This window comes from Nothobranchius furzeri, chromosome 9 (genome assembly GCF_043380555.1).
Source record: "Nothobranchius furzeri strain GRZ-AD chromosome 9, NfurGRZ-RIMD1, whole genome shotgun sequence".
Lineage (NCBI taxonomy): Eukaryota > Metazoa > Chordata > Actinopteri > Cyprinodontiformes > Nothobranchiidae > Nothobranchius > Nothobranchius furzeri.
The window spans coordinates 47,205,794-47,228,104 of record NC_091749.1 but is presented as its reverse complement, the minus strand read 5'-3'; the positions used below and the strand labels follow the sequence as shown (position 1 = coordinate 47,228,104).

At 41.7% G+C, this 22,311-nt stretch overlaps 1 protein-coding gene across 2 annotated transcripts in view; it reads left to right on the top strand.

The window, feature by feature from the left end:
* The window catches only part of bbox1 (butyrobetaine (gamma), 2-oxoglutarate dioxygenase (gamma-butyrobetaine hydroxylase) 1), a 34,150-nt gene extending 13,607 nt beyond the window's left edge, over positions 1-20,543 (top strand). For both annotated transcript variants that reach the window (XM_015953901.3, XM_054732252.2), the window contains exons 4-8: positions 17,097-17,295; positions 18,199-18,304; positions 18,431-18,627; positions 19,136-19,302; positions 20,068-20,543. In XM_015953901.3, the coding sequence (XP_015809387.3) occupies positions 17,097-17,295; positions 18,199-18,304; positions 18,431-18,627; positions 19,136-19,302; positions 20,068-20,228 (830 nt within the window). In that variant the 3' untranslated portion in view covers positions 20,229-20,543. The remainder of the gene's footprint in view (positions 1-17,096; positions 17,296-18,198; positions 18,305-18,430; positions 18,628-19,135; positions 19,303-20,067) is intronic.
* Positions 20,544-22,311: the final 1,768 nt, after the last annotated feature.

The window sequence follows — 22,311 nt, the reverse complement described above, 5'->3', positions numbered from 1 at the left end:
CCGCCAGGGCTGCCCTTTGTCACCGGTTCTGTTCATCACTTTTATGGACAGAATTTCTAGACGCAGCCGTGGTGTGGAGTGTGTCGAGTTTGGTGGCAGGAGAATCTCGTCTCTGCTTTTTGCGGATGATGTGGTCCTCCTAGCTTCATCCAGCTCTGACCTTCAGCTCTTGCTGGGTAGGTTCGCGGCCGAATGTGAAGCGGCTGGGATGAGGATCAGCACCTCCAAATCTGAGACCATGGTTCTCGACCGGAAAAGGGTGGCTTGCCACCTCCGGGTCGGGGGAGAGGTCCTACCTCAAGTGGAGGAGTTTAAGTATCTCGGGGTCTTGTTCACGAGTGAGGGTAGGAGGGATCGGGAGATCGACAGGCGGATTGGTTCGGCGTCTGCAGTGATGCGGACGCTGAGCCGATCTGTCGTGGGGAAGAGGGAGCTGAGCCAGAAAGCCAGGCTCTCGATTTACCGGTCGATCTACGTCCCAATCCTCACCTATGGTCATGATCTTTGGGTAATGACCGAAAGAACGAGATCGCGGATACAAGCGGCCGAAATGAGTTTCCTCCGTAGGGTGGCCGGGCTCAGCCTTAGAGATAGGGTGAGGAGCTCGGACATTCGGGAGGGACTCGGAGTAGAACCGCTGCTCCTCCGGATCGAAAGGAGCCAGTTGAGGTGGTTTGGGCATCTGGTCAGGATGCCTCCTGGACGCCTCCCCGGGGAGGTGTTTCGGGCATGTCCTGCCGGCAGAAGGCCCCCGGGTCGACCCAGGACACGTTGGAGAGGTTACATCTCCAATCTGGTCCGGGAACGCCTTGGGGTCCTGCCGGAGGAGCTGGTGGACAAGGCCGGGGAGAGGACGGCCTGGAGCTCCCTAATTGGGATGCTGCCCCCGCGACCCGGACCCGGATAAGCGGAGGAAGACGAAGATAACTAAAAGTTCCTGGGAGACATTTGTGACATATAGCTGTAACTCTTGTAAACCACCCCCTGACGGCGAACAGTCGGCACCCAAAGCACCACATACACCCAAAAACATACAATCTTATGTCTCAGAATGACCGTCTCTGCACGGCCGTATAGGCAAATCGGCTTCACAAGCTAGCTTTTAAACCCCTCCCATCAGCTATCATCCCTAGGCCATGTCCCCCTGGTACTTGCACCCGCATTGCCAGAGTAAACGAGAGAGCACAAAACACCAATCAATGTTGTCTAGGTACAAATGTCTTCTGTTTTCTGTAACTTCAAGTTGTATTTTTTTCGGGGGACTCTGCTAGATTGTCTTAAAGTTGAAGTGGTTGCACTTTATTGAAATTATTGAGTGGAAACCTCTCCCACCGATGGTGTTCCGTTGCAAACTGTGTGAGCACGGAGTGAGTGGAGTACCGAGGCGAGGGAAGTGTGGTGGTTTGGTGAGACCGTCGACTGGATGGCCCATTTGTTGGTTTCAGCCCAAGCCGTGTTCTTGGATGAGGTCTTTAGACAAAACAGAAAATACAACTTTTTTTCTTCCTTTTTTTTATCCCCACAATTTATGTATAGCTATACTAAGTTAGAACACTTATTAGAGTCATGAAAAATGCAGATTCACCATTGTAGCTTTAATAACACAAAATGTAAGAGGTCTTGAAAGATCTGCTTGGAAACCCACCGTGTGTGTGCGTGTGCGTGTGTGTGTGTGTGTGTGTGTGTGTGTGTGTGTGTGTGTGTGTGTGTGTGTGTGTGTGTGTGTGTGTGTGTGTGTGTGTGTGTGTGTGTGTGTGTGTGTGTGTGTGTGTGTGTGTGTGTGTGTGTGTCCACGCCATGTATAAATGGATATGTATAGGTTGTGTGACTTGGTCAGATTTATGTTACACAAGAACCAGAGGTAACTCATACGTAAAACTGACATATTCAGTTGCTATTGAGGGTTATTAGTCTATTTTCTTTGCTAATTGCTTTCGTGGAATTCAATGCCCTTCATTTAAACTCGTCTTTGCAGGATTTTTCACTCCTGAGAAACACTACAGGGTTGTTGGAGGCGACAGCGTTTCTAAAGAGTAAAAATCACTCATTTTACAGCTTGTTTACTTTAGCCCCATACAGAATCTGCAACACAGAGGAAAAGAAGGTTCAGCTGTGGAACAAGGTAGCAGCACTTGAGTGGAGCAGGGGGGTGGACTGTAGTCAGTTTGTGTACACACACGTGGTCCTGAAGGACCCACAGGGCTGAGCGGCTCTTGTTCCTCACTGATTACACTGATTAAGTGTGTGAGTGTGTGTGTGTGTGTGTGTGTTTGCCTTTCAGAAGCCCTCCATGCATGTTGAAGTGTAAACAGATCCCCTTATAGCAATTTACAGATGGGTAGTCATCTTTTCTGTCCTTTTTTCAAAAGCTCTGAACCAGGAGCACTGCTGGAAGACACAGCTATGCTCATGCACCAAAACACAGTAAAAGATGACATGCACACACACACACACACTCTCTCTCTCGCTCTCTCTCTCTCTGGGTTTAATCACTTCCTCCTGAGCACCAGACTGGAAACTTTTTGTGCTAAAAAACATCAGAAAGGTTTAAACTCTCAGGAGATGAGTGATACGTGGGACTTTCCCTTGAGGATTTCACTCAGATTCTCACCCTTCTTTTCATCATCTTAACCCACTAAAGCACAGTTTGGATTTGTGTTTTCTTATTTATGGTGAGCACCTTGATGTTACTGGCCTGGCTCGGCCTGTTTAGGTATTCATTACAAAAAAATCCATGGCACTGAGGTCACTAGGATAACTGGAGCTTTGGGTTTATTAATATTCTGTGTTTATGTTTGCCTATTTGTGTGGTTTCTATAGAGTTATGTGTCCCAACCCTCATGGTCTAGTTCTGTGGCGAGATGTGGAGAAAGAGCTACCCACGATCTAATTATGTGAATACTGAAACCTTTTAACCTCACCTTTTTCAGTCACTTTTATGATTCAATTAGAATTAAAGTAATTTGTTCTTCACACATTTCAGACCTATTCAAAATCCATTTAACAAATAATTAAATCCATATTTTCAATTATCTCTTAATGATAAATGTCATTTAAATGATTTCCTTAGTTAAGTCTGGGATTTTAACCAACGTGAGCTATTAGATACATGTGTACTTTGTCAGTACCTCTAATTTAAGGTCCTCGTACATCTGCTTCAGACAAATCTGGACTAAAGAATTGCGTGTAAAACATCATGGGGCAGTGAAGCATCAAAAATCCTGATGTCTGTAACAGAGTCATATTCAGACCCCCATCTGTCTCTGCCATACGGAAAACTGACTTGGAGTGAGGGTCAAGACGGAAAACTGCATGTTCTTAAAAAATGCTAAATTAATCTTGTCAGTGTTTCCTTTCATGGGAACGAACAGATCTCAGAGCCTCCACGTTTGTGCTGCACGCTCAGACTTTACAGTTCCCGAATCCTGAATGTTCTTACGGACATAATTTTTATCACCAGTGAAGAATTAAACTGTTTATTTTACCTTTTCTTTTTCAGTCTTTTGTGTTTTCTGATTTGTTTTTATAATGGTTTGTTTTGTTGTTTGTTGTGAAGCACTTTGTGATTTTTCTTTCTGTGATAAGTGCTATCAACCATCCAAGTGATGAATTTTGCTCAAACACAAAACAGTTTTACTGGTTTTGATTGAAATACAGTTCCCATCAAAGGTTTAAGACCACTTTAAAAAATTGACTAAAAACCTATTTTGCATGCTTGAATCCTAACGCAGTTCTAAGTAGAGCTTCAACATGCAACAAGAAGAAATGGGAGGGAGACTAAATATTTTCTGAGCAGCAGTTTATTAAAAACATCACTGAAACAGGCTGCTTCACAACAGATCAAAAGTTTTAGACCACATGTTTTTAAAATACCAAATCTTTTTCTGTAAAATAGTCTCACTGTCATGACATTCTGGTGACAAAGCCAAAAAAAAAACTTTCCCCTTTTGTACGTTGTTCAATCAGATTTTATTTATAAAGCGCTTTTCAGGCAAAGTGCGACTCAAAGTGCTTTACAGAATTAAAATGAGCCTAAATTCCCATAACAGTTTGAAAACATTAACACACAAACACACACACACACACACCAGTAAAAATTTATATTCGGCTGAGTCCAGTTGAGCCAAGTAAAGTAACGTTTATGTTTATGTTTACCGTAAATCCTCTAATATTAGCCTGTATTTAATTAACTGCCGGGTATCATATTTTGGCCGGTGTCGGAGTCGGCGGAGGTGAATAATGGCCGGTTTTTTATTGTGGCCGGGTGGAATGTGGTAACAAGCAAGTACGGGGGGCGGTTGTGTCATCCGTCTCACTTTTGATTTGCCAGTGATAGACCGCGAGGGTAACTTTAACCGTGCGGAAACGAAGAGGAGGTGAAAATTTGATATGACGTTCAAAGAGAATGTGCTGATTATGCTGCGGAACACTAGTCGCTGTCATGTGATAATGACCGGCAAGATGCAGTCCACGGAAAAGACAGCTGCCTGCTGTCAGCAGGTGACAAGCTCCTGCGCGTCAGGAGGCAACGCGCTGTGCCAGAGCGTCGGTACTGACACCCGCCGTAAAATGGACATTTAACCAAATTGTGACCTTTACCCTCTTGCAATTTAACATTCCCCTCACCCCCATCCTAACCTTAACCAGCTTGCACATGCAAAGCTCTGATTGTTGACGCGCTCCAGACATCTGCGTCCTGAGCACGGCCACAGTAACATTATCAAATCAGGTGTCGCCACCTCAAAAACTAATTTAACACGCGATCGTTCATGTCGGCTCATTCCCTTTTATGTTTTCTGTCTTTTATTTGTGCCTGATGATTTTCGCTGTTGTGGAGCGGGGCGCATCACCTGTTTTGTCCTCGGTGACGCACCGATCACTGATGCGGCCGGCGAGCAGCACGCACTCCGCTGTTTTTGCGGTCGGTAGATCTTTTAGAACTGCAGTTCAAAGGTAACTCATAAGGTGAATATATATGAACCCAGGTAGCAGTTTTTCTTTAGGATTGAGAGGAGATGCAGGAAGATAATAAACAGGCAGGACAGAAAAATAGTCAAATAAAAACAAGTTAGTTTTTGTACCTGGTGGTTGCAACAAACAGACACCATTGAAGGTAATCAGAAGTGAGGAACAGAAAATGAAATAATTATTTTAATGTTTAGAGCAGCAGCAACTCCGAGAGGCTGCAGGCGCATCAGTGAGTTTGCGGCCGCTGCGCAGGGGGAGGGGGGAGAGGGCTGAAGCAGAAACTACCGTTGTTAAAAGAAATGTGTTTAACTTTGAAAATGTGGGCGCAATTTTAATTGTCAAAAACTCCAGCGAACCATTAGTTCATTATGCTCAAATAGAAATTGAGGCCTGCCTCTAATTCTGGTCCTCCTTCCAATAAAGGCCTGGTGCTTGATGAGCTTGAGTCAAATACAGGTCTGAGCCTTTATTAGAGGATTTACAGTGTGTATATCTATCTATCTATCTATCTATCTATCTATCTATCTATCTATCTATCTATCTATCTATCTATCTATCTATCTATCTATCTATCTATCTATCTATCTATCTATCTATCTATCTATCTATCTATCTATCTATCTATCTATCATCTATCTATCGATCTATCTATCGATCTATCTATCGATCTATCATCTATCTATCTATATGTGTGTGTGTGTATATATATATATATATATGTATATATGTAATATATATGTATATGTATTATATATATATATATATGTAAATGTATATATGTATATATATATATATATGTAAATGTATATATGTATATGTATAATATATGTATATGTATATATGTATATGTATAATATATATACACATATATACATATACATATATATATGTATATGTATTATATATATATTATACATATATATATATATATATATATATATATATATATATATATATATATATATATATATATATATATATATATATATACATAGCAATTATAAACAAAATAAACCAAAGAAGGGATGAGTGAAATGTGTTCATGGCACCGAAGCACCAAAAACAGTGTTCTTGATTTATACGCAGTAAACATAACAAAATACCAATAAGGTAATAAATATTATATATACATACAGTTATATATGTATACATAGGAATATGTATATATGTATCATAAACAATAACAACACTAAGAAAATAAGACAAAAACATAAAAAAATCTGCAAATGTGATGCAATCCAATATGGCTGCCACCTGATGACGTCATAATATGCAAATTATATGAGTGAATTTGTTCCTATCACAAAATTTGGCTCATACTGGAGATTTTTCTAATTTACAATATTCCTCTACCTCTAACCAGATTTAAGCTACAAGCTCTTTAAGTAGTGATATAAAAAATCCATATTTTACTGAAAAAACTATGGCACCTAAAGGGTTAATAAACAGTGAACCACACCTTTAATACTTAGTACTTGTGGTATTGATCAAACAGTAATTCATAAATTATAAAAACAAAAGGTAGCAGTTGTTTAAGAAAAAAGGTGATATTCACCGACTTCTAATGAAAACTCCTTTCTGTAACAGCTGCTTTTTATTGTATTCTTCTCTGGCTTCACTAAAAATATCCAGACTCGGTTGCAGCTAAAGAAACAAAGCATTTCTTCTGTCAAAAATCTAACAAAGGCCCTGGATAAAAAATGGGAAATATTCTGTGGAATGTCAGAGATGATGTCCCGTTACCGCTCATTTTATAACGAGGCAAACCGTCATGAATTTAGTCAAAAAATTAGAAGAAGTTGAAGAACATTCTCTCCCATTTTAAATAACTGTTGTGTTTGTGCTTAGTACCATAGATCTTAATCGTCCAATCATACTGCTTAAATGATTTTTAAATGAACAATGTTTGTTTTTTAGTCATTTTTTTAGTTTTATAGTTATTTCGTGTGGGCAGAATTATGACTATTGAGTTCCAGTGCAGACACCTTGTGTTGTGTAAGGAACGCTTTTGGTAAACTGTTAGGATGCACAGTATTTAACATTATATGCAATCTCAAATAAACACAAACGATTCTGAGCCATAAAACACGTTTGAGACTAAATGAGTCGTGGTCAGTTTCAGAGCAGGATCCCACTGTTTGGCTGGAAGTTGGATTTATGAACCAGGGTACAGCCTGTTGGAACAAACTGATCTGTTTGCAGATTTCAGTCAAATTGGACAGACAAGGCTTAAAATCTCCTTTAAATTGTGGTTATGAGAATGAATATCAATAATTTAATGTAATTTGGATTCAAAGCTACAAGAAACCACTGAAGAAGGATCAGAGAGCTCATGTGGCTCCAGACCCGCAGCTTGCAGACCTCTGGTCTAAGATTTATTACAGTCAAAGCAGTCCTTTGTGACACTAGCCTTATGCATGTGGACACGGAAGTGGCTTTAAATCCTGGATTTACTGTGCAGCCCTAATGTTTATTTATTATTCCCACTAAGTTCAGTAAACGAGTTTACATTTTTTCTCCTGGTTAATTTCTGTAACGTCTGTTCCCTCAGCTGCGTGACTTCTTTTCTTCTGACCTCCTTTCTGACTTTAACACCTCCACTTTTCATCAGGTGCAGTTCCATTTCAGTGGGCTATTTGTCAGACTTACTGACTGGCTGGTTCCCTACTCTCATGAACACCAGACTGAGTTTGGACTTTTCTCCATTAGGTCTGCTGACTGATTCCATAACACGTCCAGACAGCAGCAGATTTGTCAGTTCTTCCTCTGGTTTCTGGTGTTTTTCCCTTAAGCCATCTGGTCTGGATTCAGCCTTCGATGTCACCACCCATCAGTCGACAAATAAAAAAAGTAAAAGCTCCTGGAAACAAAACTGTTATGGTCCATCAGTGGAACTGTAATGTGCTCCTCTGAACCTGACCGTCATTTCACACAACATTTACTTCCTGAGTAAAACCAACTTTCTAAACAAAAGTTCTCATATTAAAGTGTGTCGTTTTATCAGGCTGAAGGAATGTGAAGGATTTATAATGTAAACCACGACTTGGGTGTTTTTAATTTGTTGTAATTGGCCTCTGTCACTTTGTAGTGTGCTGTAATGGACATCTGATGCCTTCAACAGCCTTGTCCAGTGACCGTCACCAAAATCTTCCACACATCAGCTTTCTCTCCACAGAAAAATAAAAGTGGCCCCATGTTGGAATAATTTTCCTCCTCATTCACTCACACCATTTATCTTCTTAGAATTTTTCACATATTACCTACATTTAGGTCAAATTAGTCATTTTGTTTGAAACTTCAACACCTTCACATCAGCCTGCATGGGAAGCTTAATGATCAGAATGATTAGATTTCTCCTTTATTTGGAAGAGCAGGCGTTTTCGTTGGCAGCAGAAGGAACTCTGACAGAACAGTTTAAGATGCCAAGAAGGACAGAGTTTGATAAACTACCTCAAGGTTTGGTTGAATTTAAGGAAAGCCAACTTGCAGATGGAGTTTTTATTAGTGTTTGGAAGGGCCTGCAGCTCTGCAGTAAGGACACAGAAAACACTGCTTATATAGATGGTTAGTGAATGGGGACAATAGCCTTTTATGTTTGTCAACACTAATATATACACACACACACACACACCCCACTGGCACTTCATTGGGTACACCTTGCTAGTACCGCGTTGGACCCTCTTTTGCTTTCAGAACTGCCTTAATCCTTTGTGACATAGAATCAACAAGGTACTGGAAACATTCCTCGGAGATTTTTGGCCATATTGACATGATAGCATGTCGCATTTGCTGCAGATTTGTCTGCTGCACGTCCATAATTTAAGTCTCCCATTCCACCACATCCCAAAGGTGTTCAATTGGATTGAGATTTGGTGACTGTGGAGGCCATTTGAGTACAGTGAACTTATTGGTATGTTCAAGGAACCAGTCTGAGATGATTCCAGCTTTATGACATAGCGCATTATCCTGCTGGAAGTAGCCATCAGAAGATGGGTACACTGTGGTCAAAAAGGGGTGGAAATGGTCAGCAACAATACTCAGGTAGGCTGTACACCACCACCAGCTGCCTGAAACATTGATACAAGGCAGGATGGATCCATGCTTTTATGTTGTTGATGCCAAATTCTGACCCTACCATCCGAAAGTTGCCGCAGAAATCGAGACTCATCAGACCAGGCCACATTTTTCTAATCTTCCATTGTCCAACTTTGGTGAACCCTAGAGATGGTTGTGCGTGACGATCCCAGAAGATCAGCAGTTTCTGAAATACTCATACCAGCCCATCTGGCACCAACAATCATGCAACATTCAAAGTCACTTAAATCACCTTTCTTCCTCATTCTGATGCTCTGATTGAACTGCAGCAGACTGGCCATGTCAACATGCCTAAATGCATCGAGGTACCACCATGTAATTGGCTGATTAGTAATTTGCGTTAACGAGCAGTTGGACAGGTGTACCCAGTTAAGTGGCCAATCTAACGTATACTTCACTGTTGACATGCTGCTGGGTGATAGTGATAGACAAACTACATTTTTCAGTTGAAACTCACAGAGCGCTTGTACATTGACAGGATAAGAAAAAGGTCAACGTCAAGGTATCTAGAGTCTACTTTATTGTTTTAGTGCAATATTTTCTAACATAGTGAGAGTCCTTTTTTATTTCATTTATTTATTTTTGTTTTACTTATTTTTTTTAGAATTTCTGGACATTCCAATGTTAAAGGTTTAATTGTTGCTTTTACTTGCATTAACATCGTACATCAACAATACATAAGTGGTTATTTTGGTCTTGATAATGTCGACAATACTATTGTTTATAGTGAATCATTTGTTGGACAATATAGCGTCCAGCAAAATTTGTTATTATCCCAGGCCTAGTCAATAGTCGTTTGGCTTTGAAGCCCTCACAGTCGAGGCAGGTCGTTAAAGTGAGTTGATCTGGGCTCTGAGATGAAACTTAACCAAGTCAGAACAAAAGCTCTGTGGATAAGTGTGGTGATTCAAGCAGAGCTGTAGAGGACTCCCAGCAGAGCGGAGCTACACAGGCCTCCGTGCTTACAGAGAGCACAGTGAGGGCAGAGCCAAGCTGCCCTGAACAGCCTGACTGGAGCCACAGCTTCAGGTTTCCTCATCTGGAAAAGCCACTGTAGCAGACCGCAAGGGAGGAGGAACAGAGGAGATCTTTGTGCACACATGCGCTGTCTTGTCTGTCAAAGGAGTCCCTTCAAGCACTCGCCAATGGTTTTTTAATGAAGGAGAGCACAGAACAATCACACTGGGTATTTATTTGTTTATTCAGGTATTAAAAAGATAAAATATGCAACTTCTGATACTGAATTTTGCCTAAATCTAGAATCCATGCAAAAAAGAGGGAGGGAGTTATCTAAAGGAACAAAAACAAATCTCTGTTGTTGATTGCAGAGGTTATACACACTTGTATGTAGTGGCATGCTTTTATTTAGTATTATCCTCTATGTAATTTCCTATAGCTCTGAGGCTGTCTATTATTCTCTTGCTAATAAAATGTGATGTCTTCTGTCATCATAAAAGTAAAACCTCCACCTTTAACATTTCTTCAGACCAAGTCAGAATTATTAGCATACTGCTAATTTAGATGTTGATGAAAATCTTTGACTCAAAAGAAAATTATATATTACAAAAGAATAAATCATATATAGTCATAAGTGTTTTTTAAAACTTTTTAATAACAGTTTCATTCAGACATGCACACTGAAAAACAAAATAAATACTTAAAATGTATCTTTTCCAAGAGTTTAATTTTATGTTTCTAATATTGATGGACAAGGAAGCTGGTTGTTAGGGACGCTGGATTAAGCTGTATTACCACTTAAAGGGGAACTAGGAAGTTTTGGCTTGCTTTTAGCACCCCATAGTGTCCATTTATAGAATCGAAGCAAAACCTATCTCCTCGCTGTGCGTTCATCTTTTTAACACCTTACTCTTAACAGCAGAAATGTCTCCCAGCCTTCATTAGTGTCTACAGGAATGATTCATCACTAAATTAAACAAATCAACTGTGTTCATGATCTAAAACATGCTGGAAGCAAATAGCAGCACCAGGTATGTCAGCTCCATTTTTTTCCCCAAGACTCAACAGAGCGGCATGCCAGTCTGAAGTTGCAAGTGCGATATTCTGGCCACAGGGGGCGATAGGGGCTGGGTGTTCTTTCATTAATCCTGTAAAGGGTCATGTTAGCACCATTGGTTAGCACATACTGGCTCAAGAAAAATATTTTAAAATATGAAAAAGTTGCAAAGTATCTCTTAACTCCACATGAATCCCTTTTAAGGTGGAGGTAAAAGATGAGTCTAAAGTAAATAATTAATCCAAAAACATGAAGGCCAGAGGCTTAGAGCCATCTTTAAACTCCGGTCTTCTGGGACTCATTGTGCTTCAGCTCTGCTGTGTATCCTTTAAAGGCCTGCTGAATGCGTTCAGCTGCTTTGAGACCTCCATCGCCTCTATGCTGTTCACCCCATTAAATTTGGCACCAATTGACCTGTTTTCCTGTTGAGCAGCAAAGTCAGAGCCAAGCATTGGCAGCATCACAGTGGTGCACAGATCTTTGGGAAGCCCAGTCCAAGTCCATGAAGGTGCCATTATTTCCTCCTAGTGCTACTTTTCTCTTTGCTGCTGCTCTGCTTTCCTTAAAATGTGCTTCTCTACACACACACACACACACACACACACACACACACACACACACACACACACAATTTGACAGGTGCCAAGGAGTTTTCTTTGAGCGATTGTTCTTGTGTTCTTTTCTGCTCCTCTCCTAGCCAAAACTACTCGTATACAAATCTACACAAATTAAAACCTGAAATAAAATAACAGCATCTTTCACTGATACTGTCTTAATAAAGTCAAACATTTCCAGAATATCAACCCAGTTGATATTCGTCCACGAAACTGGTACATCCCACACAAGGTGCTATTTAAAATGCTCGAGCCTTCTGACTCCAGCTGCCTTGCACAGCTCTCACTGCTCCCTATTTTCATACTGAGTGACTTCAATGTCATGTCTGTTGTCAGTGACGCCTGCTCTGTTCCCCACCATGAAGGGTCTGTGCTGCAGCTCTGACTGCCTCCGGCTTTCCTTGTATGCACATGGAAAGGACAGGAAGGTCCCCAAACTGCCATACTGTATTTAAATACTAACAACTGCATGTGAAGTTGTCCTGACTGAGTTAGTAATAATAATAATTATTATTATTAATAATATGAATGCAGGATTGTGGTTTACTTTTTGTGAACCCTACCAAACATCCGTGTTCATTCCAGCAATAATGAAAGTAGAACAATCAAGTAAAATGTTAAATGTTTAATTTTCAGCAGCTCAGTTATGTAAAATAATTCATAACTATGTTTCCTATCGCCAATATTAAAGGTCAACTTTACTCATTTTTTAATACACTTGCAGTGGTTCATAGCAGGAATGGATGCCTTGTCTTACTCTGAGGGAAAATAAGCTCTGGTGCCTGTTTGAGCAAGGAGAAATCAGCTGGAGGATGAAGTCAATTCAGACGACAGGATTTGGAGTCTTATTTCCTGATATTTTGACATCTTGCCACTGACTTGATAACAGCAACGTGACTGGTTCCATTTGCTTTGCAGCATGGCTGTTTTCACTCCACAAATAACACAAGCTTGGAGGAGTTCTGCTGTGTGGTGGAGTTGCTAAAGCTAACGGTTAGTTTTTACTAGTTGGAACATTCTCTGCTGTTTCTTAAACGCCATATGTATGTATGTATGAATGTGTGTATGTGTGTGTGTGTGTGTGTGTGTGTGTGTGTGTGTGTGTGTGTGTGTGTGTGTGTGTGTGTGTGTGTATGGTTCACATTTTAAACAAGCTGCAGCGTAGACGCTGGTTTACATCAGAAGGTGGCAGAGTTGACCTGTTTAATGTGGATTTAAAACTAAATTGAGTCCAAATTTGTTTTTAAGACACTTGTGTGAATATAGATATGAAAACGCCTTATGCCAGGCATGTTTAGGATATTAAATCAAATTGGATGTTTCTGAAGGACTCAGCTGTTACTTTAAAAAGCATGTAGATATTTCAGTTGCTTGAGCATTTTCCTGGTCAGCAAGGATGCAGGACATCGCTTTACCACCATGCTGCTGTCTGTGTTTAAAACACAAGACATGTTGGTTCACCTTTGAATTTGCATAAAGATTTGCTCATTAAAAAACCAAACTAAGAACAGTCTTGGCAAAGATGACAATAATGATAATAATAACTAATAATAATTGCTTTTTGTCTATTAAATTTTCTTTGTGGTTATTTGGAGCTGAAATCAAACTTGAAATACAAATTAGATGAATTGCACAGTATTTTTATATCTGAGATTATACAAATGAGTTGGTATGAAATGTACTGGTGAGATGGATCATGGAGAAACCCATTTACTTGAGTGCATGGACAAATGGACTAGTTATGGCAGAGATAACATTACATGTGCTGAATCGATTCTTCCTAACTACAGATCAGACAATTAGAGCATATTATCATACCGGTTTATTTCTATAGCACATTTAAAATACAGCCTGGCCGCTGCCCAGGCAGGATCAATTCAAACTGAATAAAGACAAAATCAATGAGGATAAAAATACTGAGCAGTAATAACAGATAAACACGATAGGAACAATAAGAATCACAATAAAACAAGACATTGTCTAAAAGCCGATTCGTAAAAGTCTTTCATCGATATTTAAAAACAGCCAAGAGAGGGCCTGCTGAGCTGCAATGGGAAGTGAGTTCCACAGCTTAGGCCAGCATAGACAAATGCTCGTTCACCCATAGATTTGTAGCACATCTGGGGAGTGCAGAGCATCAGGAGATCAGCTGACCTCAACATGCTCGTAGGCACATAAGGGTGAGCAAGTCGGACAGATAAAGTGGCCATGAAACGCTTTAAAACAAAAGTCATTAACTTAAACTGTACACGGGAGGTGACGGAGAGCCAATGGAGACAGGGATGGTATGGCTACGTTGGTTTGTGTTGGTCAGGAACCTAGCAGCAGCGTTCAGGGCAGAAACTGGTATACCCACAAGGAGTGTGTTTGCATAGTCCATGCAGGAGGTAATAAAAGCATGGATGACTGGTTCCAGGTGCCTCCGCTTCAGGACTGGTCTTAGACGAGTTAAGCTGTTCTCTGAGTTAAGGTCGGCATCCAGCTTTACCTTGAAACTAGTTACGCACCATTTAGGGTTTAGAGTTAAAACATCACAAGCAGACCGAGAGCCAGGGTGATTGGAGGGTCAAAACCGATAGACTCAGTCTTTAACTCATTTAATTTTAGGAACTTGGATGCCTGCCAGCCCTTCATTCCAGCCAAACATGCGGAAAATCATGAGCCCACATTTTTCTCATTCAGCGCTACAATCGTCTGCATGATGTGATAGTCCAGACCATACTGACCCAGGACTCTGCCCAGTGGCAGGAGGTATATGGAAAAAAGAATTGGCCCATATTTAGGTACAAGACACCAGGGCCCTCATTTATCTACTGTACTTTTGCACAGATCTGTGCGTACTTCATGCTAATTTATGGATTGTGTGGAATTCTTCATTTTGTACCTGTGTGTGAAAATGGTCCTAAATCTAAGAAAGGCTCAGACCATGGGTCCGAACATCATCTAGTGGTAGAACAGAGGAACCGCAACACCGAAGGTCTCAGTCGTCCACACATGTTCCTCGTCCACAAACCCATTCAATAATTATTCTGGTGGAAAAACAGCTTTATCTTCTAATTAGTGCTAAAACCTATAAAAGACACATGTGACCAACGTATTGTAGCATGGTTGATCTTGTGTTACTTTTTTAATCACAATTTTTACTCTTCCCATGTTTTATGATATTTTAATCTTTTTTAGTTAATTAGTTTATTATAATTATTTTATTTATTGTCCTTGTGAAGCGCCTCATGATTTATATTGTTATTATTATTATTATTATTATTGTTGTTATTGTTATTATTATTGGAGGATTTAGCAGAGCATACGCTTCAAAGTAAACACGTCCTCCGTGAGCGCGCTAATATGATTCCTGAAGGAGATCCTTCTGGAGCTCTGCTGTGATTTGGGATCCTTTGTGCAGCGACAGACAAATCACACATGTATCAGATTACATTTTTTATTTATCTTCGATGGGAACCTCTCCTCTGTCCCGACCGCATTTACAACCTCTTTAGCTTGTTTGGTTCTGTTGCATTTTGGCAGCCAGTGTCTCGATCTCGCTGTCAATAAAGTTTTCTTTTTTTTTGGGGTGGGGTGGGGGGGTGGGTGGGTGGTGTTTAGAACCCAGGGAATCCCCTCACACGCTGAGGGTGTGGCGTGACCACATATGGTTTATTGAGGACGAGAACAGACACGAGCACCTGGGTACGCACACAGGTGGGATTTATCATCAGACATGAGGAACATGGGTCCAAGAGGCATGTTTCATAACAGCATTCTAAATTTCATCCATAGGAAGGAATTTAGGCATATTTCTACGAACGTTTGATGAATGAGGGCCCTGGTTTTAGGACTTATCTTTGGGAAGGCACTAAAGCTATCTTATAATAATTTGGACCTCATATGTGTGTTTTTGTACACTATAGACAGTAATCTTGGTTTTTAACCAAAGTGAGCTCTTATCTGTTCTAAACTCAATGCCAACTGTTAGTGTGAAAAGCCCTTCCTCTGGTCTCATGGTGATTTGTAGTTGTGATTAGCCATCTCAGTCAAAAACAAGCCCCTGTGATGTTCTGATTACATTATTAAACATCAGAGAATGATGCAAAATTCCCACCTTTTGCTCAACCCAGAAGGCACACTGTGAACTGTCTTGATAGCAGCCTTCGTGATCCGCGTTTGTAATGAGATTCATGCTGAACTGACGCCAGGGCTGCACAGCTAATGTGTATGCAGCCTGCAGCAAGAGCTGCAGCCCTTTTACCACAATCCACACCCAACCAGAAGAGCCGCAACACTGCAGTGCTCCTGCACAACAAACCGGGTTCAGTTTCACCGTAATTGTAGCATCCAGGTTTGACCTTTGCCCTAGTTTGTCATGCTCGTTGTCTGCCTCCACTCTCATGACACGTTTTAACAAGCAGCAGGTCCTTGACCCTTTTAGTTGTGCAGCCATAAACTGATTGTTTGTGACAACAGCCTGAAGGGAGGTCTGAGAGTCATGATGATCACTGTGTTTCTGACTGATGTAGCAGCTGTCTGTACTTTGCTGCCTTTAAAAAAACCTGCATCACCAGCTGAAGGATTTCTATTGCACCTTTCACACCTTTCAGATTTGCTTTGGACTTAAGACACCTTAGGTGAGTCTAACATTCATGGATTGGGATTCAGCCTGTTCTTTGAGAAGCTTTTAAGTTTGGGGATGCTTAAAAAAGACACGAAGAAGCTCCGTAAACACAAGACAGGTAGGCAGTCTCCTCCATCAAGCCCCCTCCACCCGCTAATGTACTTAGCAGCTGTTTCTGTGGAAGTCACAGGAGACAGGCCGCATGGAAAAGAGGAGTGGGGCCAGCTGGGTGGAGAGCAACAGGAGAACTTTTCCATTTCTGTCTGTCTGACGGAGGCAGGCCATTCATCTTCAAGTGTGCGGCAACATTTAGAAATATATTAGGTTCCAATAAGCAAAGGATGCAATTAAGAACGTAAAGATTAATGTCTTCCTCTTGGGAGCTAAACGTTTAAACAATCATCACTGAAACACTTTAAATATAACCAAAGTTTGTGAACTAGCAGTAAAAATGTGACATATCTAACAGAAAGTGTTTGCTTTGTTGGGCTTTATGCCCTTTACCCACAACACAGAAACAGAGCTCTAAATGTCAGAGTGTGATGCTCCAACTCCTCACAGGCTGCACATCTGGCTGGCTCCGGTCCATTTTATCAACACAGCACAGCCTACATGTCCATCCGTGTCTCCCACTGGTGATTTATGGTGTCTTTAAGTAAAAGGAGCCAAGATTTGGGTTCATTATGAAACCAAAAACACTCTTTAAAGAAACATCTAGACATCAGAAAACATGCTAATAGCTGTAGTTTGTGTTAAACACTTCTGACGTTTGTCCACATGCTGTTTATCATTTCAGAGCGCTATTATTGGGACGCCAAACTGCGTATTCCCACAGCCAATTACCAGGAAGTGCTCCATGACGATAAGGCAGCACTCGCTTGGCTTCTGGCCCTGCGGCGGGTTGGCGTGGTCTACCTGAAGGGGGCTCCCGCCGAGAGAGGCCACGTGGCCAGACTCGCAGAGAGGATTGGCTATCTCAGGCTGACATTTTATGGGTAAGAGTCTGTCATTTGTTTAATAACAGAGGTTAAAGTTTCTCTGGCCCTTTTCATCGCTCTGCTGATTATTTAGGAAAACAACCTGGTTCATTCAGCCCACAGAGAAGCCTGAATGCTAAAAGTTTGCTGCTCATCCTGCAGGAAGTAAAGGCTAAAGCTGAGGCTGCCATCAGAGAAACAGTTTAGCGTATTTTCCGGAGTATGAGTCGCACCAGCCATAAAATGTATAATGAAGAAGAAAAAAACATCTATAAGTCGCACTGGACTATAAGTTGCATTTTGGGGGGAAATTTTGTTATTTTTCTTACAAAATCTGAGACCAAGCATTTTACATTGCAAGACAAGTACCGGTAACAATAACAGAATAAACAACCAGGGCACAGCAGCGCGCCACAGTCTCCAGCAAAGGATGGCGGTGTTTCAAACCCTCCCAGCGGGCAGGTAGAGCGCCCGCAGCACCCCGCCACAGGCTGCAGCAGGTGATGGTGGGGCAGGGGAGCTCATTCCTGGTCCGGACACGGCCCGCAGTAGCGCGGTATAAGTCACTTTGGTAAATAAGTCGCAGGACCAGCCAGACTATGAAAAAAAGTGTGACTTATAGTCTGGAAAATACAGTAATGACTCAGGCATCGTCCAGAATGAGGCATACAAACAGAACAGTGGAGATAACTTTACCTCATTAGTGCCCGACTCCGCCTGCATCTCAATGAAGAATCTACTTAAGAGTCCACAGGCGGAGCGTTGCTGTGAAGCTGCCCCGTTCCCCCTCAGGGATCCCTCCCCAACTTCATCCCATCTCATCCTTTCCTCCTCACACTCTAATTGTCGTAGCTGATCTTCTAAAGCCAGAGTAGAATAATTAAAGTGGGCTTTATTAATGAATGGTGTCTTTGTCCTCAGGCATACATGGCAGGTCCAGGACAAACCCATGGCCAACAATGTGGCCTACACGTCCGGGAAGCTCAGCCTGCACACCGACTACCCCGCTTTACACTTCCCACCTGGAGTGAGTCCAGTCCTACCCGATGCATCCTGTTATTAAACAGATGGAATGACTAATGAGTCACGGTTGGCCCTGGGTCCTAATGACATCAGAGTTTTAACGGCAGCGTTTGTGCTGCACATGTTTTAGGTGCAATTTCTGCATTGCATCAACCAGGCTGTGAAGGGAGGAGAGAGTGAGGTGGTGGACGGCTTCCACGTGGCCGAGCAGCTGCAGAGAGAAGACCCAGAGGCGTTCAGAACGCTCACCTCGCTGTACGTGGACTTCACCGACACCGGAACAGACTACTGTGACTTCATGCTGCAGTCCAAGAACCGCATCATTGAGTGAGTGTTGATGGGCTGTCAGGGCAATCTTTACACACACACACACACACACACACGGACACACACACAGAGACACGGAGACACGGACACATATGGAGCTTTGGTTCAGACCCTGCTGAGGCACAGAAACGCCTCACCACTGGGACTTCATGGGGAGGATTTGAAATGGAGACACTGCCATCTGCTGTTCAGGAATATTATAACTCCACTTGACCTCCAAAATCAGACGTGCACTCTTCAACCAGATGCGCAGCTGTCACATCTGACAATAATCACTCATCTCTGTGCACGCTTAAACCCAAAACATTTGATGGCTTGTAAATCAGATAATTAAACACATTAATTATAACTGAACAGGAATTATTAGACAGTACAATCATAATAATTAGTCTCATGAGCCCTTAATACGCCTAAATACGTGTACTCATGTGGAGAATTGAATTTCATGTAAATGTTGACATCATTTATTCTTTAGCGGTCGAACATCATCTGTGTTCTATCTGAGCAGTGTGGATTCTGAGGGCCGAGTCACCAGGATAAATTACAACAACGCCACCAGAGATGCGGTTCTGGACCTCCCCCTGCACCAGGTCCAGTGCTTCTACAGAGCTCTGAAGGTCTTTGTGGACATCATGAACAGACCAGAGAACGGGGTTCACTATACAATGGAGCCAGGTCAGTTCTTCCTTTGTGCAAAGATATCATTTATCATGGTGGAGATGATGGAAAACAAACAAAGAACAAAAGAGACGTGCAGGATAGAAGATAAAGCTCTCTGCACGTCATCCACTCAGGTTGGTGCTCTACAGCTGGAGGACATCCAGAATGAGGAAAAGAAGTGCTGGAGCTTCAAAAGGCGCAACTTATGCATCTTCGGACAAAAACACATAAGGTGTCAACATGTTAAGTTTTGTTTGTTTGCACCTATTAAAGGTATTCATACTCATCTGAGTGCTCCAGCTCTTCTTTTCCTCATTCAGGATGTGCAGGATGTTGGTAGAAAAGGATTTACTGTTAGAACGACGTTCAACATCATCTGCATCATCATTAGTCACCATGACTTTGGATGTTGCTGTCAAACAAATCAAGTTAAAGTCTGAAGTTCCTGGAATAAATCTCTGTCCAGCCAAATCTTCTGCGTCACCCAGTGACTAAGATGAATGAACGAGACTGAAGGAAAAGTTCAGAACATCAAAGAGCAGCAGGAGGATGTCAGTAGATTCTGCAGCGCCATTCCAGGCTTCCTCTTGGAGTTAAAACGACGAAGATCCGAGGATGAGGAGGAACAGTCAGTCTGATCCACTCTGGCTCCTCCTACGTCTTTGTCCAATTCCAAAATTTCACAAAGTCTAAAGCCGTGTTAGCATCACCTTTCAGGTTTAAGCAGCAGAATCAGATCAACAACACACCTCTAATCTAATCTGGATCATTTGATTTCAGGTGACATCGTGACCTTTGACAACTGGCGTCTGTTGCACGGAAGGAGGCGCTACGTCAGCCGACCAGACAGACTGCGCCACCTTGAAGGAGCCTACCTGGACTGGGATGAAGTCATGTCTCGTCTCCGGGTTCTTCGCAGGACTGTCCAGGACGACGTGTGAGCCGCGTGTCTGAGCGGCTAGCCTTACAGCCTCTGACGTGGCATCTTAGTCTTAAAACGCTGAAACACACCGACGTACCAGACGGCAGGTCACTGTCGTTTACATTTAGCATCTCACAATGTAAATAACCCCAAATTATATTTTTGATAATACACAGAATGATTTATGGTTTATTGGTACAAATCCGAGGTTTAACATGCAACAAAACAATGCAAAGATTAAAAAAGAAAAAAAAAACAACCATGTTTTGAAAATTTAAAGCGTTTTTTCCAATTATAAACCTAAATAAAGTTCTATTTAAAACATCCTCATAGGCACTCCACCATGTTCTCCATTTATTCTCCGTGGTGATTTGTGCTCTGAGGACGTGGACAGCCTTACGTTTTCATGTTAGGGTTGGGCTAAGCACTGGAGGATGAAATGTCACTGTCCAGCTTTTTACATTCATCAGACCCTGTCGGCATTTCTGAACCCATGAATTCTATAAATACATTCGGCGGTTGGTACTTTTTAAAGTTATTTAGTCTACCAGTGACACTACATCAGTGTGCTCTAAAGAGCACATGAAGCTCTGACAGACCCTTTCTCCTCTACCTGCTACAGAACCACTACCTCCGGTTGATCCCATGTTCTTGACCTGCCTTGTTTTGTTTAGCCTTCAGCAGCATATCTGTCAGCGCCCCGGCTCGTTCACATCAGTCCAAACTGATGGTTTTGGTTTTTATCTGCAAGTGTTGAGACACGGGAATGAGTTGTTTTACCAGAAACAAACATGTAAAAAGTGTTCTTTACGGTGTACCACAGAAATCTACCAGCATGCGATGCCTCTTAAAAGGTTTTGGCATCTTGAAATAGCTGAACAAGGCTGAAGCATTAAACTGCTGAAACAAGTCTGGGTGTGAGGTTTGTTTTACAGAAACGGTCCACTAGAGGTGAATGTTTCAGATGGCAGCCAGGAAATAAGCTATAGATCGTCCATGAAGAGATAAACATCCACATGTCAGAGGTGTCGTGAAGCTGCTGGGTGTGTTGAGATCAGCATCAGCAACCATCCGTGTGCTCAGCAGGTAGCTACAAAGCAGAGGTTGTTCTTTAGGATTGGCTACGATGTGAACTCCAATCATTTTATTGGCTAAAAAGAAAACGACTAGCAGAGCCTCATTTGGGACATCTTTATTATATTGCCAAAGCTGTACATTTTCTATAAATGGTTTTCTTCCAAATCCATGAGTCCTTACAGCTCTTCCCCTCTCGCCAGCACAACTACAGATCAGGTGGTGTTTTCCAGTTTAAAGAAACAAAAATCTTTTTTTAGCTTTAGCAGAAAATTCACAGGTCAGTCTTGGACATGCTTCAGATGGACTTTAGTCTTCAAACATCGTTTAGTCCATTTTATTTTGGAATTTTCTCATTTGCACAGTAAAGTTACTAAAAATACAAGCAAGTCAGGATGAAAATAAAACCTCTTCCAGTGATATAGCTGTAGCATATTGCTGATCAGAAGAAACGGTCCACCACATGAGCACTCATACACACACACACACTGTGAGATGAACCTATGGTTGCACTGGTTTAACTACTCTTTACCATCATTTAACAAAGACCAGACGATCTCCTGGTGGACTACATCTGTGAGCTTCAACACATCTGAAGGGTCTATCACAGGACAGAAATCTGCTGAGTTTCACTTCTGTAGCTTTAGCTAAAAAGTTGCATAAAATCTGCATGTTTATTTTTTTTTTAGGCTGCAAAGTGAGAATGTTTCTTAAACTCATCAGACCAGGTTTCAGGAACTGAACTATTGCTTTCTACAGAGTCACTCAGATAAACTCAAGACTAAAGTTAGTTCTGGAGGCTAGTGTGCTTCTCTAAAAGGGATTTCCAGCCACAATCAGCTCATGTTTTTGTTTTTATCACCTTTTGTAATTGGAACTACTGTCAGATTGGTTCTGAACAGGAAGACATAAGAGCTTCTGTTAACTTACAAACTCGGGATATTTAGATGCAGCAAGTGTTAAACTACACACGAGGAACCGGAAGCAGCTCAATCACATCTGTGACGCATGTGATGAAACACGAGAAC